General features: G+C 38.8%; 1 protein-coding gene across 1 annotated transcript; it reads left to right on the top strand.

The window, feature by feature from the left end:
- Positions 1 to 1,075: 1,075 nt before the first annotated feature.
- LOC107755633 (serine/threonine-protein kinase 40) lies at positions 1,076 to 19,978 on the top strand. Its single transcript, XM_016572526.1, has 11 exons — positions 1,076 to 1,296; positions 4,013 to 4,139; positions 4,518 to 4,603; positions 5,734 to 5,877; positions 7,369 to 7,593; positions 8,283 to 8,335; positions 12,221 to 12,336; positions 15,106 to 15,250; positions 15,683 to 15,802; positions 16,061 to 16,145; positions 16,620 to 19,978. The coding sequence occupies exons 2-11, from the start codon at positions 4,022 to 4,024 to the stop codon at positions 16,836 to 16,838; spliced, it is 1,311 nt and encodes a 436-aa protein (XP_016428012.1). The 5' UTR covers positions 1,076 to 1,296; positions 4,013 to 4,021; the 3' UTR covers positions 16,839 to 19,978.
- The last annotated feature ends 2,919 nt before the right edge of the window (positions 19,979 to 22,897 follow it).

Genomic DNA, 22,897 nt, shown 5'->3' with positions numbered 1-22,897 from the left:
GGTAGATTATTGTTTATCTATTTATTTACCCTTTAGCCTTGGGTGTAATCCATGTGTCATGTTTATTTCACCTAGCACTGATTCTTGAGACATGTCTCACAGCTTTATCTGCAGTTTCTTAAAGTACCAACATTTACACTATTAACTTAGTGAAAGATTATTTCTTAACACAAATGCAAGATATTTGATTGATTTTCTTTATTTTAGCAAAATGAAGACATATAGCCTATTATGACTCATAACCTTTAAACCCACCTGTCCTCTGTTAATAACTCAGAACTTTAATATTATACTAATACACATGCATATTTTAAAGAAACATTACTGTGATGGAGCTGAAAAAACTTTGGTGTCAAAACAATTTTCACTTAAATTGCTAGTAAAGTTCACAAGTAATTACAAAGAAGCAGCAAGTAACACATTGAATTAAAAATTAAATTTTGAAGTAGAACTGCAATAATCTGTTTTATTTGCAACGTTGAAAAATTATTTTTACAATGTAAATGCATTAATTCAATGAGTGAATACTACATTTCTAAATATTTATAATAAATATTGACACATTATTTAGTTTCTGGCAGCTGTTGAGCCATATTGTGTGATGATAAGCAAAAACAAACATGTGAGGAATGGAAAAGGCTGGAGTTTGCACAAAAATGTACTGTAAAACTCTTCAGATTAGTCCAAAATAAGTTCTTACATACATAAACTTTTTTTATTTTTTGGTCTTGTTTTGTTCCAGTACTCAAGAATAAATGTATCTATCAAGTTTTGTTAGTAGCCTACTGCTTAATTAGAGTCAGTTTTTATTTCTTAATTACGTTTATGCCAATTGATTACCATCGTAAAAAAGAAGAAACTCTTCTTCTTCTTTTTAACAAAACTGCACATTTATCAAAATTTAAAAAAAGTTATGCAGTAGTAGTCTACTCTACTGCTCATTTACATAGTGCGACGTTTATCATTCCACACTAAGCGAAGAATGCCAATCTCAAGAACGCACGTAAAGGGGCGGGAACACCAAACAACATTTTCTATTGGCCGCGCCGATCCGTCACTCACAGCATGTGCGTCATTTCCGTTGTCAGGTGGTGCTGCTATGGAAAGATGTGATCAGTTGTCCTAAGAAGGCTTTTCCCCAAAAAACCCTGTCGGTAATCGTGAAATTTCTCCAGTTCGCTTGAAACAAACCGCTTCGTGGTGGAGTGTAAATGTCGGTGCAGCCCTGGTGAACATTTAATCGGCCCGAAATGACTGGGAATTAGTGTACGACAGAGGATTCCCTCGGCGGTTTTGGTAAGTTGTTAAATGGCCCGTCGGTCGACTGAGGAGATTTTCACAGTCCGTTAAAGGGACACGGTGAACTCATTGGCTTTCTGGGCTTTAATTTCGGCTTGAAATTCAAATAAACGCGCTTTTGCAACGATTAAGTTCTCGTCTTTTTTAAATGTTGCGATATAGACTGTATAAGCAAGAATACAAAGTAAAATAAGCAAGTTTAGCTTGCATTTGCTAGACGACTCGATTAGGCTCGTTGTATTAATAAGAGCGCGAACTTTGTTTTCTTACACACGCGTATTTAAGTAATATATATTAGTGGTTATTGTTATAATTTTACTTGTAGCTGGTTGACAGCGTTCGACGGTGTACGCCGTGTACTCTGTTGTCATCACATTGCAGTGCTCCTGTCTCTATTCCCTCTGCTGTCATTTTAACTATAAATGGAAGCATTAGTCACTTGTTTTTACACACCAAAAATCTTAGACATCCAGATATCAAACAAAACGTGTGCAAAAACGCGCATCTGATACGGGTTGCATCAAGCTGCCAGTCGGTGCTCGGAGGTTGCCAGGTTCTCAAGTTTGCGTGCAGTGACAGCTAGTATATTTAGATCTAATAAAATATTAAAATACTCTGCTACTGAGTGGTTCAGAGCGTTTAAATCATGCAGGTATGATATTTCGCTTCTCTGATGACTGTGATGTGTGTATAATGCCACAAAATGACCACACTGACTGCATCCATTCAGTCTGAAGAATGCAAATTGAGTAATCCTTATATGAGTAATCCTTCATATAACTCGATTTCATCATCGGCATGTTGTTGTTAAAGGGATGGTTCGCCAAAAAACGCCGAGGTTTGGTCATCAGTTAATTATTATGTTTTTAAAAACCTATTTAATTTTCATTAGTTCAGTGGAAAACAAAAGATGATGTTAGTATTAGAGATTAGCAGCCTTGGTCACCATTCATTTTCATAGCAAGGTTCTCTCTCTCTCTCTCTCTCTCTCTCTCTCTCAATACAGAGGAAGTGAATGCTGACTGACACCGTCTAGCATCTCCTTTTCTGTTCCACAGAAAAACGTCATGCTTGATTCAAGATTGTATACTATGCATATGTGAAACTTACTGTTAGTGAGAGAATTTAAACTGCATTCAGGTCTGGCATGACCTAAAATTATTACAGATGGTTTGAAACCAACCATGGAGTCTTTTGTTTCCTTTGAGGTTGCAGGTCGCATTCTCAGTCTTGGTTGAGCCAATGCACCGACATGGTCTTTGCAACAAGCCGTGGTGCTTTAAAGATGTCAGATCTATAATGCATTTTTGACATGCAATAATGCATGTCAAAAAGGTTGATGAGAAAACAATCACGTCTCTCACCGCCGTCTGTCACATTGTCAACAGTCTGGGTCCAGAAAGACAAAAAGCTGTAAACGTGTGAAATGATCTGCGATAACTGCCAACTGTACCCCCTCCTACGTCCTCGAGTCAAGCTGTGTGATCTGTTGCAGAATTACATTTCAATGTCTGTTTCATTCAAAATTACTATGCGACCAAGCTTATAGCTTAAATGTGAATTACAACTGTCTGTAATTCAAAATTCGGGTGCCATTTGAGTACTAATTTGCATGTATTTGCTATTAGAGCACATTGATTGTCATTGTATTAATGGGATTTCATGCCCAGTCTCTGTAATGTCCCTTAATTTAAACAGAGTAGAGATTGATTTTGAAGAGCCCAAGGGGTGCAGAACTGTCCGTGACACTAAATGCGCTCTCCCACCCCCAGCTCGCATCGTGATATGATGTCTGGAGGCTGCTTGTGTCACACTGCCATTGGTGTCAAACAGCAGCATTTCATATTTCTGACAAATTGATAACAGTGCAAACCCCATGGCTTGTGTCAATCACACTGTATCCATCCGTAGCAGCACATGCCTTTCTGTAGAACCACAGAAACGATCATCATATTCTAGAAGAACCAAACACAACAAGCTGGCGTTCTCTGAAATAAGTCCTGAATGTTTGACCATAATTAATGCACTTCTTGTGATATCTGAATGTTTTTGCTTTCGAAACGTTCCTTGTTGCAGGCCAGTCAGTATTGCAATCTTGTAATATGCAGATTACGCCACAGAGATTTGCAGATAAACCCATGCAGATTAAGGAACGGAAGGATTACAAATAGTAAAAGGGGAAAACATGAATTGCAACAGCAGATTCAATTGCAGTTCAAGATTCATGGGTTATTTTAGTCAATTTGAGATCAATCGGTGCTGAACGTTTGCCTTTCTCGAGCGAGTTGTGGTCAGTGGCGCCATTTGTGAATGGGCTTCTATTGTCTATCATGGAAGTCACATCAACAGTTCACACCTGCTGCTAATCTTTGCTCATGCAAATGCAAATAGACCTGATGGGTTGTCATTCATACAGGGGCAGAGGTGTTAATGGCGCCTGACTGTTTTGAGGTGTCGGAGAGGGCTTGACTTTTGCTAGATCACCTTCCCCCACCTGTTATTTGCCCTCTTTATAACTAACACTTTGTTGGTGGTGTACTGAAAGACCTCATTGGATTGGCTATTGTCCCTCAAGGCAACAATTGAATGAGTGTCATAGGGTTGCTTTGTTTGAATGCGCTTTTTAGATTTTAGTCAAAAAGTCACATCTGTCTGGTTGCATGTAAGGTTGTTTTATCAATCGAGTATTGACACTTTCTCAACCCTTTTTCAGATCTGCAGAATGTCTAAACGCCGTGCTTCGGACCGAGGGGCCGGAGAGTCTTCCGGCAGACCCAGCAAGCTCCTTTGTCCTGGGATATCTGGCAACAATGCTAAAAGAGCCGGTCCCTTTGTTTTAGGTAAGCTGCCTAGGGTAATACAAATGAACCTTCAACACTAGCCCTACGTTTTTGTGTTTCAATGCAGGCGAGAGGAGGAGGAGGAGGTATAGGCTCCGCTCTGAGGCCTCTGTTTGAAAAGAATTGCAGGAATGTTTTAGATTGACAGCTTCACTTCTGAATCTGCAGGTCTTTGCCTGTATGCCACTATCACACTGCCATCTTGCCTTTGAAATGCATCCGTCACAGCTGGAAATAGCAGTGTGACGTGGTAGTGCAGGGTTCTCCTGTGATAAGAGTGTTTATGATTGGCCTCAAGGGGAATTGCTGTGCTCTGTACGGAGTACACCTTTTGCATCTGTTCACACATCTTTTCTTTATTCCTCCCCATCTCAACAGGCCCACGGCTGGGAAACTCTCCTGTGCAGAGTATAGTGCAGTGTCTAGCCAGAAAAGATGGGACAGATGATTTCTACCAGCTAAAAGTGAGTACTTTTTTTAGGCCTTGTTTACATGGGTGTTAACATCTTGGGGGAGCACAAGTGGTCAGGCGAGACAGATCACCATTTATATCTGACCCCAAATTCATGTCCTGTGACACTTTGTGATCAGATTGCATGGGGGGGAGGTTTATGTTAGATTATACTATCATAAAACTTGGGAGCTGATTCAGTTATTTAAAGTTCAAAAGTTTGAGTCTTTTTTTCTTTTTTTTTATCTTTTCCTTTTCTTATTCTCACCAAGGCTGCATTTATTTGATCAAAAATACAGTAAAAATTATTATTAGTTTAATTTTTTTTACAATTGTTATTATTCCAATAACTGTTTTCTGTTTTAATATATATATATATATATATATTAATTTCATTCATATTTGATGAATAGAAAATTCATGCATTTTTGCATGCAATTTATGCATTTTTATGCATTTTATTAAAAATGTTCTATAAATATAATGACAAGTTGATGTTTATTCAGTAGCTGCTATAATGAATTCAGTGAAGCATCAGTCAGACTTCTTTTTGAAGATCTTAATTAATTGGGGGAAAAAAATTTTTTTGTCCCCGTTTACATCTTTATTGGGTATTGGATTAGCCAAAGTGGCTTTTTAAACCAGATGTGAGGTGATACAGAAAGACACAGTTTACAAAACCCCTCCCATGTGATTCAAGCATGTCCTGACCAGGGAAGTGAGACTGCTTCTGAGCACAAAAGCCCCTGTGTGTCTCACTGTTTGCATGAACCTTTGACCTGCCTCAACAAATCTCCACAATACTGTCCAATTCATGACCAACTCTGGTTCAGAGATGACCATCAGACCTCTTTGTTTATGGACCAGCCTGTTACTGGAGGGGCTTGAAAGAAAGGTGCTTGTCAACCTGGAGTCTAACCTTTTAACCCCACTCTTCCATGTCTAGTGTCCCTCGGATAGTTGTCCAGATGTGTTGAAGGACATGTGAGGGACTTATCTTTGTCCCCTCTGTAGATAAAGCCTTTAATGGACCCTCTGTATTGGCTCAAGATCATTGATAGCTTAGTATGCCATCACAGTGAAGATAAGAGACTCCCAGGATCTAGTGGTGTGGTGTCTTCTTACCTTCGACCTTTGTTGTAGATTCTCACCCTGGAAGAACGTGGGGACACAGCAGGAGAGACACAAGAAGAAAGGCAAGGGAAAATGCTCCTGCATACAGAATATTCTTTATTGTCACTGCTCTCAAACCAAGAAGGAGTGGTGCACCATCACGGCCTCTTCCAGGTAAGACCAATTATGAGTAGCTTATGTGTACAATGTGTCATTACAGTTTCTTAATGTCAGTCACAATGCTTTAATTGGAATTGTTTGGCACCCTGTACATCATTGATGTGTCATGATTCTTTCTCAAATGGTTCTGGTTTGAGCCACACAAATTCATAATATTTATGAATTATTAATAATTATGGAAATAAAAACACAATTCTCCACTACACATTTACACAGGACAGTGTCACGCAATTGAAAACAGATCATTCATGCACTGAAACTGTGTAAATTAACAAATGACAAAGTTAAGGTAGTTAAATGAATAGTTCACCCAGAAATAAAAATTCTCTCATTTAATCACCCTCAAGTTGTTTTAAACCTCTGTGAATTTCTTTCTTCTGCTGAATAAAATAAATATATTTTGAAGAATGTGTGTAACCTAAAAGTTGATGGTCCCTATTGGCTTCCATAGTATTTTTTTTCTATGCTATGGAAGTCATTTGGTTCCATCAACTGTTTGGTTACAGACATTCTTTCGAAATATCTTTTTTTTTTTGCATTCAGCAGAAGAAAGATACAGGTTTAGAACAGCGTGAGGATAAGTAAATGATTACAGTTTTTTTTTTTTTTTTTTTTTTTTTTTTTTTTGGTGAAGATTTTTTTTCATTAGCAGATCAGAGTGCACATCTGTCCACAATCCACTTTAACTCGTCAAAGATTTGCGTCTTTCAAAATTTAAATGCCCTATTGACTTGTTTTGGAATCTGGCTGTGCCTCATTGAATCAAAATTGAATCGATTTGTGAGATGCCTAAAGATTCTCTCCCGTACTGTACATTCTCAGTCCCACAATTTAATTTGTTCTATCATTGTTCCTTCAGTTGTTTTCATTTTCATCACAAAGTGCTTGCAGTGACTCACCACTTACTTTCTCTTTGAGCAAGGCGCTTTCTTTTTTTTCTCTCGCAGTTTTTCAACCTCTCCTTTCTTTCCCAGTGGAAATCGGCTCCAGAACAAGCTGTACTGTGCTGTCAGGGCCATTCATTGAAGCTCGCAGTATTGATTGGCTTATTATAGCTTCTCTTTAGAGTGGGCCAGTTAATTATGGATCGCCTCTTGTGTTCAAAGGCGCAGTCATTGCAAACACAAACCACACTGCCGATCGATTCATGGCCCTCTTTTGACCCCAGTCTCAGGTGACTTTAGGAGGGCTTTCATCATTCAATCTGTTGCACATGGCGAGGCATACAGGAGAATTGCTGCTGTGCTTTTTGTACCACCAGTCCATTAGCATCATCTTGTTCTTTAAACCCTGTATTTTCTTCCATCGCTCCATTCAAAAGCTTAATGGTGCAGTTATGTGTTCGTTTGCTTTGTTACGCATTGTTAAATGCACTGCTGGGTTGTCTGAGGTAAAGTCTTTTATGCTGTCCCTTTATTCTCTGCGCAAATTATTCTCTGCACAAAACTTTTCTAACCCATTATCTCTTCCACTTCTCCATCTCAGGACCGCTCCTGTGAGATTGTCGAGGACATGGAGGCCAACAAAGTGCGGAAGATGAAGAGACGAATCTGTCTGGTGCTTGACTGCCTCTGTGCCCACGACTTCAGTGACAAGACTGCCGACCTCATCAACCTGCAGCATTACGTCATCAAAGAGAAGCGACTGAGCGAACGCGAGGCCATCGTTATTTTCTATGATGTGGTGAGAGTGGTGGAGGCATTGCATAAGGTGAGCTGCCAACTGCTTTTAAAGTCAATGTGAAATCCAAATTGTCTATTTTTCTTGACAACTTTCTTAATGGCGCTAGAAATGCCAAGGTCAGGAGTTTGTTTTCCAAGGAATGCAGAAACTGATAAAATATCAAGTTGTTTTCTAGTAATTTTCTAAGTTTCTAGTAATTTTGTTATGTTTTTGTCATTTTTTTTCAATATTTCTGTATAGATTTATTTCACTTTTATTTCAGGTTTAGTTTTACTAATTTTAGTACTTCAACTTAAATGTTTATTTCAGTTAGTTGCCATGGCAACATTTTCTAATTTTCATTAGTTTTTCATGTAATATTTGTTTTATTTCAGCTTTATTTCAATCACCAAAAACATTTTTAGTAGTTTTAGTTAACAAAAACACTTGAATGTAATGTCAGTCACTTTGGATTCATTTTTACATTATTTAATTTTTGGCTGATTGCTACCAAACTCCTTCACTTCCAACTACCTGCTGTGGTTTCCCCTTGATAAAATGAAGTCATGCTATTTTTTTCTAATTGAATATTTTGCTTTATTTGGAAGTTTGTCATATTCCAGAAGTAACATGGTTGCACATGACATTTTATGTTTACTGTGTGATTCATACTCTCGAAAGTGTAGCCCATATCTTTAGGTAAATATAGTAACTGTTCACTGTTTTTGCCTTTGTAGAAGAACATTGTGCATAGAGACTTGAAGCTTGGAAACATGGTGCTTAATAAAAGGTAAGACTTCTCTCTTCATTTTTCTTTACCTGCTGTGCTGGTGGAGTTTTCTATGCGCTCAGCCCTCTGTTGGGGTTTCATGGAGCACCGTCTGGCCTCATTGACCTCTCTCCTCTTGAGCTCTTAGTGAGAGTGTGATTCATCCCCACAGGCTGAAAAGGGAGGGGGAGGGAGCAGTGGGAAGCTATCCCAGTTAAAATGAGTAGGCATGGAACGTGCCCCTGTTTCATTCCCTGGAAAAAAGGAGAGAGTGATGGAGCCAGGGAATGGGGGCGGGTGGGTGATGAAACCGCACATGCTGGCTTGAAGGCATCTGAGTTCGGCAAGCATTGTGAATCGGATAGGCCTAGTGGAATTCCCAATCCCTCATCCATAAAGACCCTTCTCCAAACACCATATGCGCCGCGTGTGTTTTATGCTGTGTGTGGAACGAGTACGCTTCTAACCACAGTTCTGTTGTCTCTGCCATTGCAAATGTCCTCAGGAACGAGAGACTCACAGACTAATTGAAAATCCTCAGTTCTGCCTGTCACATTTGCCAGCATGTGCTGCTGAGTTCTCGCATATTGTAGTTCGGTCACATAAGTGCACAGCTTGTCTAATTATGAAACCCGTCACACCATATAAGCTCAGTGGCATGTGTAGTGAGAAGAGGAGTAGAGCTTGTTTTTTCATCTTCTCTCCTTTTCTCGTCTCTTTACGGGCAACTGTACTTCTTGCGTCCTGGCTGATTGAATTAAAGGTATGCATTATGCCCCATGTTTTGCCATTAACCCCTTCATCAAGTATTTTTGATCAAATAAATGCAGCCTTGGTGAGCATAAGCAAACTGTTTCAAAAACATTAAAAAGAAAATCCTTGCAGACCCCAAATTTTCGAATGGTAGTGTACAAGTAGGCATTCAAGGAAGAGCATGTGTCATGGTGGTTATTTTTGTGGTTTTTGCTCAGAACTACACCTGGCAACTTGGAGGGCAGAACTTTAGAGTGTATTTATAGATGTATATGCCCACAAATTACTAAAGCTGGGTTTTGCACTTAGAATGTTAAAAGGTAAATGTCAGAGCTGTGGCAGTACAGTCTTGCTTGAGAAGAGATTGTCATTTCCCGTCCCGCTTCCTTTCTCTTCTAGTCCTGTTGATTTAAAAAGTGACAGGAAAGCAAAAATAAAAGACACAGGGTAGTTTAAAATTCAGAATATAGCTAGGCTAAAAATAAAATAGCTTGGTAAACTACCAAGATGCAATGCAAAATTTTCTCAGAAAGGTGTTATGAAATATGAAAATTGAGTAACACGTGAGTTTCAGTGCATTTGTGCGTGGAGTTTTTTTTTTTCTTCAATATTGGTGTTATTTTTTAATTTATTTAATCTTAATATTTTGCATGTGCCGTTGTTGAGTCAAGCGTATTACGCCTGTTCCACGGGAGTCAATTAAAAGGATAGGCATGGACTGGTATATCATTGCTGAACGAAAAAACAAAACATCCACACATACTCTCACTCGCCACTAGACCCTGTGGTGATGAAACCGAGCAGTCTGATCTGTCTGCTTTAGTTCAGCAAGAAAGCAGAACACTGTGTCCCAGCTGGAGATAATACAGCCCTCTGCCAAAAGATCCATAGCTCAGAGCTGAGTCACACTCGCGTAACGCTGGCAGAGCTCGCTCTCTTTCTCTTTTTTTACTCTCCAAATACCAGTCTGATCCTACTGTCTGTGCGACCCTGCCCAGCCGGCAGAGTGTTGACTTTGGGTGGAATGGAAAGTACTTGGTATTAGTCATAATTAGTCCATGACATGTGCACTTTTTTTTTTTGTTTTTTTTTTTGGACGACACTCAGGCCTTCAAAACTGACTGCCAAATCTGGTGGTCCTAATCGACCTGTGCAGGCATTGTTTATCCTCAGCATTTTGTCAATAACTACCTGTAGTGCAGAAGCTTCTCTCACATTTCACAAGCATGTGTTGCCATTACTTCATACTACTTTTCCCTCCTTCACAGCTTACACACTGCTCTTCAGGGAGCACCATATGGCTGTCACCATCAAGACTCTATAAAAGTGAACAAATTGCCTGATCTGCACATTTGCTTTCACTATTAGCTTTGTTCCTCTTACAACACTGCTTGCCCAAGCAAAGGAACTCCAATACCAAACAATTGCATCAAAATCCCACATTAACCTCACCCAGCAGAGGCAGTTCTGACCAGATTTCAGCATCAATACTTCCTCTTGCGTTTAAACTATTTTTCCCATAAACAGGGGCTAATTTTAGCAGCACTGAGAGACTGGGAGGCTTCTGGTCTCTTCACATGAGCAGGAAGAGGAGAGTGAGCAATGAGAATGTCCTGAGGAGAAATGCTTGCTGACTCTTTTCGCTCGGGAACCAAGGCACATGGTCATGATGAAGCCAGACAAAAGCTTATATTAAGGCTAAAACTATTATGAAGATGAAAACTAGCGTGAGATAGGGCAGCATGTCAAAAACAAAATGCCTAGACATTAGGAGCAGTTACATTTGAAATTGTTGACACCATGTGAAACTGCAGTGCAAAAAAGGTGCAGTTATGCCATACAAGACTGCTTCATGTAACCATCATTAAACAAAACTTTTGAATTTATTACGTATTCAAATGCCTTGAACCACATAAACTTTACCGAATCATCAACTATTTGTCCTCTAGTGTGAGGCATCTGGAGCTTAGCAGATCCAGTTCATGCATGAAAATATTGCTGCATTTGATTTGTTGTATTTGATAAATTGACTATTAATGCAACATTAAAAGTAAACTGAAATTGAAAACTAAAACAATTTGTAACTGGTACAGATGCAATGTAAAGACTAAACGTTATTTCCACATAGTCCATTGTGACTAATCAATTTTTTTCTTCTAATCTAATTTAATCATGACCCTCCTTTTTAAATGAAGATGGTAATAATCAGCCTTAAATCAGTAAGAAACTCTGCTGGGAAAAATCAAGCTTCAGGAACGGGCCTGTTTGTAACTGTTAGGTGTAAGTGTGACAGGGTGTGAAAGTGAGAGTGTAACTGGGGAAGCATGGGAAAAGAGGATGTAGCTGAGAGATGTAGCTTTAGTGGTGGTGTTTTTTTGTTTGTTTTTTTTTAGTGAAGGGAGATTACAGCTGTGACTGTGTGAAATCTCACATTGAAGGTCCCCCAGTTCAGCTCTGTCAGCTGACGTGTTAGTTTTGCTCATTGTAAATGTGAATGCATTTTTTACGCGAAAGCGTTTCTATGTGTGTTAGAGTGCTTGTTTTCATTGCATGCCTGTCGCTGAAAAAAGTGTTGTTCTTTCCTTTCTGAGGTACAAAGATTAGTCATCCCTGAGCTTGTGAGAAGCCACAGGTGACTCACTTGTTTGTCAAGTGCAGTCACGGTGTGTTCTGTCATGTTGGGTTCTGCTTTCTGGAAAGGCAGAATGGCTCCCTGCCACAGATTAGATTTAATGACATAGACAAAAATATCAGAGGCATGTTTGCGCAGATACAAACACGACTCGCCTAACAACAGTTAGTTTCATTTTGATATCCATGTATAGTGTAAAAAAAGTATTTTTAAGTATACATGTATACACCCAAAGGCATATATGGCTTGCATTTCACTAATCCAAACAGTAGGAATTAATTGAATATTGGACTGAATTAAATATCAGAGTCATATTAAAGCCATAACACTACAGAATTCAAGGAAAAATATTTTTGTTTTATATTATTTTGACTGATGTTACCAGACTCCTTCCCCTCTAACCATCAGATCTGTATTTTTATTTTAATTTAGAGAGAATTTATGGCTTTTCTTAAGGACAAGCTAAGTTATAATGTTCTTTTGGTTGTTCTTTGACGCCATTGGTGTTTTGTGTGCTGCAGGACCCATCGGATCACCATCACAAACTTTTGCCTTGGCAAGCATTTGGTGAGTGAGGAAGATCTGTTAAAGGACCAGCGAGGCAGTCCAGCCTACATCAGCCCAGATGTCCTGAGCGGTGAGAATTCAACTTCTGCGTGTGTGTGTGTATGTTTATGTGTGTGATTCACATGACTCACCCTCCATGTCACCACTGTAATCAAAGCTCATAAACCCAACCACCTACACAGCCCTAATCAGGACAGCAGTCACAAACCGTCAGCATGAATGAGCAATAGATAGGTTTATTGAAGTCATTACTTGTGTTGTGTGCCGCAAGACTTGACCTGTTAGCTCATCAACGACTCGATACCAAAACTCTTCCCTTAAGCTCGTTGTCATGGCCTTGAGCGGATCTCAGCAGTGCGATGGATCAAATTATCAGCGGTTGTATCACGAGGTGTATCTTTCCAAACAATCTCTCTCTCTCTTTCTGTGCGGAATTGAAGTTCACTCAAGTGATGTAATTTCATTACATGGGACTAGCTGTTTATCTTGTGACAAACGTTTATATAGCACGGTCCAGTTATCCCTACTGAACAGTCAACACGCAAAAATATTTTGACCTTTTTTGGTTTTCACAAACTTAAAAGTGGCTAGTCTGTATTATTTTTTTAGAGATTAAAAAAAAAATCACCGTGCTACAGTTGCTGTCCATAGAGATTAGCTTGTATTTTAACCTGAAATATTCCTTTTATCATATGATAAAATTATATTTATTAAAATTAATAATATTCATATTAACATATTTATAATCCTTAATATAAAATAAATGTCTCATTGTCCCTCTCACATTGTAATTTATTAAAGGGGTCATTTTTATTTTGTACTGTTCTCTGAGGTCTACTTATAATGTTATCAAGATTTTTACATCAAAAAATATCATGATTTAGAAGTAATAGGCTATTTTCTGTTCTGTTTTGACGCCCTTCATCGGAACTCGATGAAGGACTAATGAGAAAGTTTTGAGTTCTGAAACTTGCAGGATGTTTTTATAGTACAATGACCTCTTATCTGTCACAAGATCAGGGGAATTTTGATTTCTCTTCATTACCTCTTTAAGTAAAATTAAAATGTAATGTAACTTTATGCCTCTCCTTAGATTTTTTGCATTGCAAAGCGATTAGGATTGTCATTAATGATGTATAAAATATGTAAATACATTTATATAGTTTAAAAAGCTCACGGGCTTCTGTCCGACACCAGGTCTATTCCAAAAAGTAGGTTGCCTTCTGACACGCTTAGTGTTTTGCTTAATTCAAAGACACCATCAGCTCAGTGAAAAATGTAAATGAAACGATGTGACGTTCATTTGTGTGAGTGTATAATTCATTCATTACTGAAATTTCATTTAAAATGTTTAAAATGGCTATTTTATCCAAGTTTGTTTGTGTACTATGTGTTTGTCACATGAACTTTGTGTGCAGAGTGCTATTTGTATGATAAAAAAAGTTGAAGATCCCTGCTTTTAAATCTTGTTTGTTTAGTTGACTCACTAGCTAAAATATCAAACAACACTACCTTTCCAGAACTGTCTTTCATTTGTTTTCGGGGTTTTTCGAAGGCCTCTATGGATGGAGGCTCTGGTTAGATGGTGCATTCCGAGCATGCATGTTAAATAGAGGTGCAGTCGAGCTCTTGTTTGCGGTCTCCATTCACAGTAAAATGACAGAAAGAAACCGGGAGTAAATCAGCCGAATATGACAGCAGAACAAAGGGAGAGCTGCTTCAGTGAGTCATCACAATGAGTCATGCAGAGAAGAGGAACTACTCTTACTGCTCTCTCTCCCTCTCTCGCTCTCTCGCTCTTCCTCTCACTATTTTTCCATCACTCACTCTCTCTCTCTCGTCTCCCTCTCTTTCGCTTTCTCATGTGTAGGGTCAAAGTAGAAGCAGAGAAAATGTGTATCTTACAGAAAAATATACCATACGAATCACACTGTTTACCAAACAGAAACCTACCCAATTAACCCCTCTTTTAAAAGTTCCTATGACTAATTTTTACTCTTCTGGCACATTGTGTTCTGCCCATTTTTGGTGGTAAACAAAGCAGTATAGTGAGTGTGAACAGGTTTGGGGGACTTTAAAAGATTTTGACACTATTGGTAGCATATAATATACCTGTACATACAACTGTCTATTGTTATATACCTGTACATACAATTGTCGATTTGTATATTTTTTATTCCTTTTTACTTGTTCTATTTTTTATTTATTTTTATTTCTTATTATCTGTGTTTTTTTGTTCTGTCACTGTCATTCTGTTACACTGTGGAAGCTCCTGTCACGAAAACAAATTCCTCGTATGTGTAAACATACCTGGCAATAAAGCTCATTCTGATTCTGATATGTTTTATATGTACACTTTCATTCATTAGTTTGGGGTTAGTAAGATTTGATTAAAAGTGACAGAAAAGACATCTACATTTACATTGGCTGCTAAAATTTTGAAAATTTGCAGTAGTTTTGGCATGCTTTTTAATTGTGCGTAAACGCATCTTTTGACATTTGTTGTTCCTCTTTTGTGTGTTTAAGCCCCAAAGGTTAATCCAAAACGTATTACATGCAAGTGCATGAACGCAAATGCTTCGTGAAACATGCTTCGGTTTTCTCTTTTAGGCCTTGCCAGAGCAACAGTTTAGTAAAGTCAATAGCAACTGTATACTTGTTTATAGCTAACTACCGGAAAAACGCATCCTGTTTTAATAGCAGACGCTTAAATATAAATCAATCTGGATTCGTATCTACGTAGGTTTTGTTACTCACCCAAGAGAAAGTTTCAGTCTGATTGAATAAGCAAACTGTTGTTGAGTTGCTTGTTAAAATTGCACTTTGTGTTTCCATGTAGGTCGGCCATACCGTGGTAAACCCAGTGATATGTGGGCGCTTGGTGTGGTGCTGTTCACCATGCTCTATGGCCAGTTCCCATTCTACGACAGTGTACCTCAAGAGCTCTTCCGCAAGATCAAGGCAGCAGAGTACTCCATCCCTGAGTGAGTCTCTCTATTATCTCTCTGTGCTTTGATATGAATCAAATGTTGAAAAATATTAATTGGCAAATACTGTGATGGCCCTTGTTTAAACGGATAGTTCACCCAAAAATGAAAAACACTCATGTTGTTTATGACATGACATTGGATGTCAAGATGAATTGTGACTATAATGTTGTTCTGTTCCTCACATAAAACTGTCGTATGAACCACTCTTGTGGCGCTTTTGTGCCTTTTCTGAATCCTAAAAATTACTGGTACATTATTAACAAATCTTTTCTGTTCCATGGAAGAAAGTGTCATACGGGTTTGGAACAACTTAAATTTTATCTTTTTTATTTTGTTTGGGGAGCTATTCCTTTAAATGAAGACTCTAAAATATTTTGTTGCAGATAGAAATGCTTATGTGTCTTTGCGCCTGTTTTATTTGTGCAGGGATGGGCGGGTATCAGAAAGTACAGTGTGTTTGATCAGGAAGCTTCTGGTGCTTGACCCCCAGCAGAGGCTCACTGCCACTGAGGTGCTCGAGTCTCTGAGCGCCATCATCGCATCCTGGTGCGTCTCATCTCTTATCTGAACTGAGATCAGCTTTATAGTTCCATTTTTAGCCAAGACGTCTTGTCAGTTCACAAAACATCTTAGGAATTCATGTGATAGGGTGATGTCATTTTGGGTCAGCGATGTTGTCTCGCCACATTTTTGCAATTTTGCAAAAGGTCTCTTGTCTGTAGATCTGAAAATTCCCATTTGTCATTGACTGATGTTTTTTATTATTTATTTATTTATTTATTATTATTTTTTTTTTTTAAACAGGCAATCTGTGTCCTCGCTGAGTGGCCCTCTACAAGTGGTGCCGGACATAGATGATCAGCTTAACCACCCCGAACATCTTCAGGAGGTCAGTACCACTTCTAGGTGTTATAATAATATGAAAGTTTGAACGTGAAGGGCCTTTTTTATGAAACGTAAGCAGAATGAATATGTAAATCATTCTTTAAACTAGTGGTTTTAGTTTTACTTGATGTGTGTGTATATACAGTATATACAGTTCTGTTAATATGTTATATAAGGGGATATTTGAATGTTGTGTCAGACAGTGGAGACCTCAGAGTCAAAAAAAAAAAAAAAGGTTTGAAAGCCAATGCTTAAACACTATTGTTGTGTAAAATGTTGCATTAAAATCATTGGGGCCAATTATGTATGACCTGACTTATTAACTTGTTCATGTTACTTGTATCTTATAAATATGGGCCAAAATATGTAATTCCTTTACTGGCATTGAATCATGGACAATAATAGAAACTTCCTCTTCAAACTGCATTAACATGATGAGGTACTTTCTGGCACTGAAACAGTCTCATTGTCCCCCCAGGCGAAAGTGACAGAGGAGTCGTCTCAATATGAATTTGAGAACTACATGAGGCAACAGCTCTTGTTGGCGGAAGAGAAGAACACTATCCATGAGACCAAGAACTTCCTCAGCAAGAGGCATTTCGGTAACGTTCCTCCGGTGAGGCGCCTTGGCCACGATGCTCAGCCCATCAGTCCTCTGGATGCCGCAATACTGGCCCAGCGCTTCCTCCGGAAGTAGCACCGCCATTCTGCCCAGAGGCGGGGGTCACTGGGAGTGGAGCGAGCCATGGAACTGGGCGCACACTTTTATGTACGTTTGCGTGTGTGTGTGTGTGTGAGCACGCAGCGTGAGTCTGGCAGTCACAAACATGGGCCAAGGAACAGCTCAGCGCTCTGTTGCTCCATTCATCGGCCTAGGACACAAACTCTACCTATGGGCGGCACACGGGTCTAATGAGACTCTGACCACCAACATCATCTCCACCATGCCAATCCTTGTCCAAATCTGACACACAAACACACACTCTCACACAGACATACACATTTTCTGCAATACCCCAACAGAATCATGTAGCAGATCACACACAACCACCCTTTTCCCATCCGCCTCTCCCCCAGCACTTTTTACAGGAACGCCTCGGATCACATGATCAACCCTTTTGTTCTGTTCCCCTCAACCAGTTCGTCTGTTCCGCTCCCATCTGTATCTATGACTGCAAATCTACCTCTTACCATTTTTTCTATCTCTCTATTTCCTCCTTTCTTAGTCAGTTTTTAACAACGCTCTCCGTTCTTATGAAAGCAGGACTAATTATGTTGAGGGGAGACGCACAGGCTCGAGCATTAGCATTGTGGTTGTGTAACTATTCTGTGTCAAAACCAGTGATTGGTTTTTCCTCACAATCTAAATAAGCTTCCCCCCCTCCTCTCCTACTAAAATTGTAGCATTTAAGTAAGATTATTCTCTTTTTTTTCTATTGAAGATGTTAAGTATCACAAGTTAGAAAGCTAAAAACCTCATATTACTGAAATCATAGCGCATGTTTCTCCTTCCTCTATTTGAATGGGTTTCTGTTGGCAGCTAGCATCTGTGTCTGGATGCATACAACCAAAAGCATAACTTGGCATCCAAACCGGTCGATATGGTACGTTATTTTCCCCTCTTGCTATCGGCCAATCAGTAGGCAGCAGAAAGTGCAAGACCACGATTTCCTGTGTATTTGACCAAATGAAAATGTACATTTAATCATGTGATATGCCACTACAGCAGACTCTCGAGAGCTGAGCTAGGTGGTACTTGATTTTGGTGTGTGTCATGCAGGAACTCATCGCAGGTCTGTGCTTGTAAAAAGACGAGATACGGGACAGCTGGTGATGGGATGAAACTGTCAGGAAGCGGGGTGGCTGATCCGGCAGTCATGCGGAAGTCTAAGCCAAGATAAGCCCTGTAAGCACAGCCCTTAAGCTCTCCTTTCCTTTTGTGTCCCCCCGTCTAGAGCGCTCACCCTCTGATAGCATGCCAAGTCATCAAAGTGCATCTTCTGCCATGTTCTGTATCTCCGGTGCTTTTGTTACCCACACAGATTTCAGCTGCAGCTCAGGGATCGAAGATTGGCCGCTAGGGAACGTTTTTGGCCACAGTGATAAAAAGAAACCAGTTGCATAGGGGATTGTTTCTTTTTGTTTTTCTCTTTATTCTCTTACCTACCGCTCATTTCCATCTATGATTGTTAGATGCTTCATGATCATCAGGAAGGAAATGCCATGAAACTCACTCCTGTCAATCTGTTTCTTGTGTGAGAATATTGCAAGGAAACATTCTTAATGTCATTTGACTTTTTTCAGTCCTGTTTTAAGCTACCCCATGTGTATAAAGCATAACTGTGGGATATCTTGCCTTAGATTATCAACAGATTCTCAACTCAACCGTGAACAGTGAATATGTACTTTTGATGCTAGAATATATCTTAGTATAATAGGCTGTTGGCTTGCATCGACCTGTGGACCTGTGGCTTAGTTTGCAATGCCTTTATGTCTGGCTCCACTCATGTCATTAGATGAAAAGGTCATTCAGTACTGTAGATCTCTGAGCTCATGACTAGCAGCTTGGCTTGTCCTTTTAATCTCCACTTTAATTTCTTCTTTTGAAGACGTACAGCCTGTTAGTATATCTGTACCTTTCGGTTTTCATTTTAATTTATTTGCCGTTTCTAATTCATCTGCCGTGGTAAATGTCTTCATGAAATCATGTATCACTCAAAAGCATTGCTGTGATCTCTCACGTTTTTTCTTCTATCTTCAGTGAAGGTTTTGTTTTATTGGCTCTTTTTCCCTCTTCTTTTTTTAAAATTCTTGAATAATTATTGCAACAATCCTGTCGGTATATTAAGCTACACTAATTAGGAGACTGACTTTGCATAGCTCTATTTTAAGTCAACTAAAGTATCGTGCACATAAGCATGACATGTAGAATCGATGTAGAGTTTATCTTGCTAGATAAGGATGATACCGCACACTCTGGCCAGTGTGAAAGACATAGTAATGGTGAATAGGCATCAATAGTGCAAAACCCAGTGCAGGGTATTATTACCTTGAAGAATTGCACCAATGTTTCCACACAAGCCACCATTGAAAGCATTAGGTTTTTCCCAACTCAATGTGAATATATTTGGTTGTAAAGCAGTATTGTAGTGGATAATATGCGTGACTTGATGGAGAGGGGCTTTTTGTGAGCAAATCAAAGTCCTTTCCTTGTATTCAAAAAGGAGTGCCTCAAGGCTATATCCTAGGTCCACGTAGAGTTCTCACCAAAGCCATTATATCATAGCAAATTTGTATAGTTGCAATATGGCTGCTATTGATGTGGTTGTGTAGTCTGTACCAAAACCTAGATAAAAGAAATTAGTAATTTTTTCTGTTTAATATGCCCCCTACGCTAGTGACTGCAACCCCCCTTGCATAGACAGTTTTGTGATGTCCATATTCTGTCTGCAGCATGAAAAGTGTACTTTTTTGAGCTCTGTATACCATATCAAAGCAATTAGTGCATGATTCTAATTAGCAAGACATGCCATAAGATGCAGCAGAAATTGGAGTGGATGCGGCGGGTGTTTTGCAAATGATGAATACTCCAAAAAACACAAAGACAGTGCAAGGGAAGAAACTGAAAGTTAAGTTTGACTTAGATTTTCTTTTCTTTTTAGGCCACTTTGTGCAGATGTTTCATAAATTGGGAGATTTCTCTTTAGAATTGTTACTTTTTTTGCATCTTTTACTAAAACTGGAAAATCTAAATCTGGTGTAAAACAAAACATGATGAAACTGGTCAAAAGCCTGAACATTTGATGCTGTAAGCTGCTCGGTTAGAATGGTGTCAAAGAAAAAAAAAAAGGGTAATTGTACAGAGATGAAAAACAAATTTGTATAAAAGACATATTTTTGTACTTCATCAAATCTCCACATGCATGTCAGCAATAAACTTTGATATGGAAAATCTTTGTGTATCTTGTGTGTTTGAAGTGTATAAGATTTTAATTCAAGTTTGTATTTAAAAGCACTTTTTTAAACAATGCATCTATTTGATGATATCAGTATTAGACTTTGTTTCATTCAAATAATCCCTTTTTGAAAATCAATTTTAATTCTCAATAGTCCTTTATTTTAGATGAAGTTTTCAGTATGTTTTTGAGTCTTAGAGCAATTTTAGGTTTGCATTTTAGGTGCAGTTCTGCCCTCTTGTGGTAGACATATGGAATGACATGCATACATTTTTTACAGACGCTCAGACAAATTTGATCTCTCATCTCAGTATAAATTCAGTGGATTTATTTGGATGATGTGATAATGAGTGCAATTCCAAAGTGTTTTGTAATATCAGCCTGACTAACCCTTAAGCTATAAACTTTTTTTCTTAAGCTTAAGACTCATTTATTGATTTGTATGCTCGTTTCATCAGTTACTCCTCAAGTATCAACAACTCCAGCACTTTGTGTATTTGTGCTCATTAATCATCTGAATCTCTGTGTAGATGTTTGAGCTCAGAGGTTGCTTGTCATTATTCACCTTTCTCTCCTGAATTTAAGATGTCTTCAAGTTTGCCAGAATAAGCTTCATTGTGAACCAAACTTTATTAATCAAGGCCTGGACACGTAGGACTAGTTTGAAGCAAATATCGTAAGTTCAACACGTTCAAATACATCTCCCAAGAGTTGGAAAACCAACTTTAGCCTAATAGTTTACAAGCCACTTATCTGTTGAAAGCATATTTTGACCGGAATCACTCCTTTAACATATTCAACCCATGAGTCCTCTATCGTTGAGCGATTTTGACCAGCCAAAACATTCACATGATGCACACAAGGCATCCATATGAGCTGTTGAACAAAACTGTGCTCACAAAGCAAATTCCTCAGCTGTTTGTTTTCATTTCACTGTGCCTGTCCCTAGTGTGCTCAAAACAACACATGGGAGTTACATGCGAGATCTCCAGAGCACATTTTGGACATCCTTTATTGATGATCTGATTTCCTGTTAAAACATCCTCAGAATGCAATATGTGTTGGTCCTGTTCTTTTATAAGACTCTTGTAACTGCTGTAACAGTCTGCCTGGGATTAATGTAGCCCCTGGGGTTCAGCACTAGTTTTATGACTCAAAATCATCATTAAATGTGTGAACCGCTACGCCTCACAGCAATGGCCATATTAAAGACAGAAAACTACAGGCTAACTCAAGACACTGGGGTTAAATTGGAGACATTTGTTGTGAATGCTTTGGTGTGGGTTGTGAAGCTGTTGTGTACTACAGACATTAAAGTTTCCAGTCTTATGATAACCATTCTAGTCTTATGAAGCTCAATTGGTAGTGGTTCACATTTTATTTTATTTGGTTACGTTTTGGTTACATGTTTTAATTTATGTTAATATAATCATATATTTAAATTTATATTTATTTATAAATTTATATTAAATAGATATTTGTTTATTTTTTATATATATATATATATATATATATGTGTGTGTGTGTGTGTGTGTGTGGGCAGATTTTTAAAGCATGTTTCAAAAATGAATTGTATTCTGAAGCACAATATAAAAAACTTAAGTGAGATATTTGAAAAAGAACTGATCAAAATTAGAGAACACTTACAGATACATACAAGTTGGTGTTATTCTGGCACCTGGTGCTAATTTCCTATATGACAAACCTTATTTAACTGGCAGCATTCCTCTAATTTTCACTGAGATTGCAAGATGGCGGGCTGCTCTAAGTTGACTGAAAACCTGCAACAGTTGTCCAAATGAAAGCCAAAGGGATGACTCTTTCAGCCATTGCAAGAGAAGTTGGTCGTTCTAAATCTGTGATTTCTTGAATATTGCAGCTTTACAATGACACTCATTCAAGTCCCCAAAAAGGCTGGTCGTCCACATAAGACAAATGCACGAGAAGACAGGATAATGTGGAGACTCTCAATGGGGAATTGGTTCAACACTGCAGCTGGAATTGCTCACCAGTTCAGTGCTGAACAGAGTAAGGATATGTCTTGGTATGTTTAAGAGAAGTTGGACTGAAAGTGCACTCTCCAGTGACCAAGCCTCTCATCAGCAGAAAGAATCAAAAGGCTAGGCTCACCTTTGCTGAGGAGCATGTTGTGTGGACAGAGGAGAACTGGTCCAAAGTTCACTTGTGATGAGAGCAAGTTTAATAAATTTGGGTCCGATGGGAAACATTTTGTTCGATGTCAAACTGGGGACAAGCTGAACCGCAAGTGCATAAAAAAGTCAGAGAAAGGTGGAGGAGGAAGTGTCATGCTTTGGGGGATCTGTATAAGAGTTGGGCCTCTTATACAGATACATGGCAACATGCGGTTCCTTTCCTGCAAGCATCTCTCAATCAGCCTGCAATTTTCATACAAGACAATGTCCCCGTCACGCTGCAAACGGGGGAAAAGAAGTTCCTTAAAGCTAAGAGCACTGAAATAATGAAATGGCTGGCCCAGAGTCCTGATCAAAACCAGATTTTAAAAAAGAGAGTGGAAGAAGAGTGGGCCAAGATCACACCAGCACAGTGTGAGAAACTAGTGATATTCTGCAGCCGCAGTGCTGAAGTCATTCAAAGCCAGGGCCTCTACACGTCCTACTAATTTTTGACAGCTGTAACCTTCCAGAAGTTGTAATCTTATTTCGTACTACAGTGGTTAACGTTCTTTAATTTTGATCACTGTTTTCCACAAAATAATGTTTTTTTGTTGTTGTTGTTGTTGAAATTCTCTGGTTATTTTGTAAAACATGTTTGTAGAACA

The sequence above is a fragment of the Sinocyclocheilus rhinocerous genome, unplaced genomic scaffold (genome assembly GCF_001515625.1).
Source record: "Sinocyclocheilus rhinocerous isolate Xijiao unplaced genomic scaffold, SAMN03320098_v1.1 scaffold11, whole genome shotgun sequence".
NCBI lineage: Eukaryota > Metazoa > Chordata > Actinopteri > Cypriniformes > Cyprinidae > Sinocyclocheilus > Sinocyclocheilus rhinocerous.
Note: the sequence above shows the minus strand (reverse complement) of the source record. Positions and strands in the feature narration are given on the sequence as shown.

What these genes read in the sequence shown, in the direction of transcription:
- LOC107755633 (XM_016572526.1), top strand. Translation starts at nt 4,022, where the DNA reads ATGTCTAAACGCCGTGCTTCGGACCGAGGGGCCGGAGAGTCTTCCGGC. An exon ending in TGGTGGAGGCATTGCATAAG is followed by an intron (nt 7,594 to 8,282) that starts GTGAGCTGCCAA and finishes TTGCCTTTGTAG; the next exon opens with AAGAACATTGTGCATAGAGA. An exon ending in AGCGCCATCATCGCATCCTG is followed by an intron (nt 15,803 to 16,060) that starts GTGCGTCTCATC and finishes TTTTTTAAACAG; the next exon opens with GCAATCTGTGTCCTCGCTGA.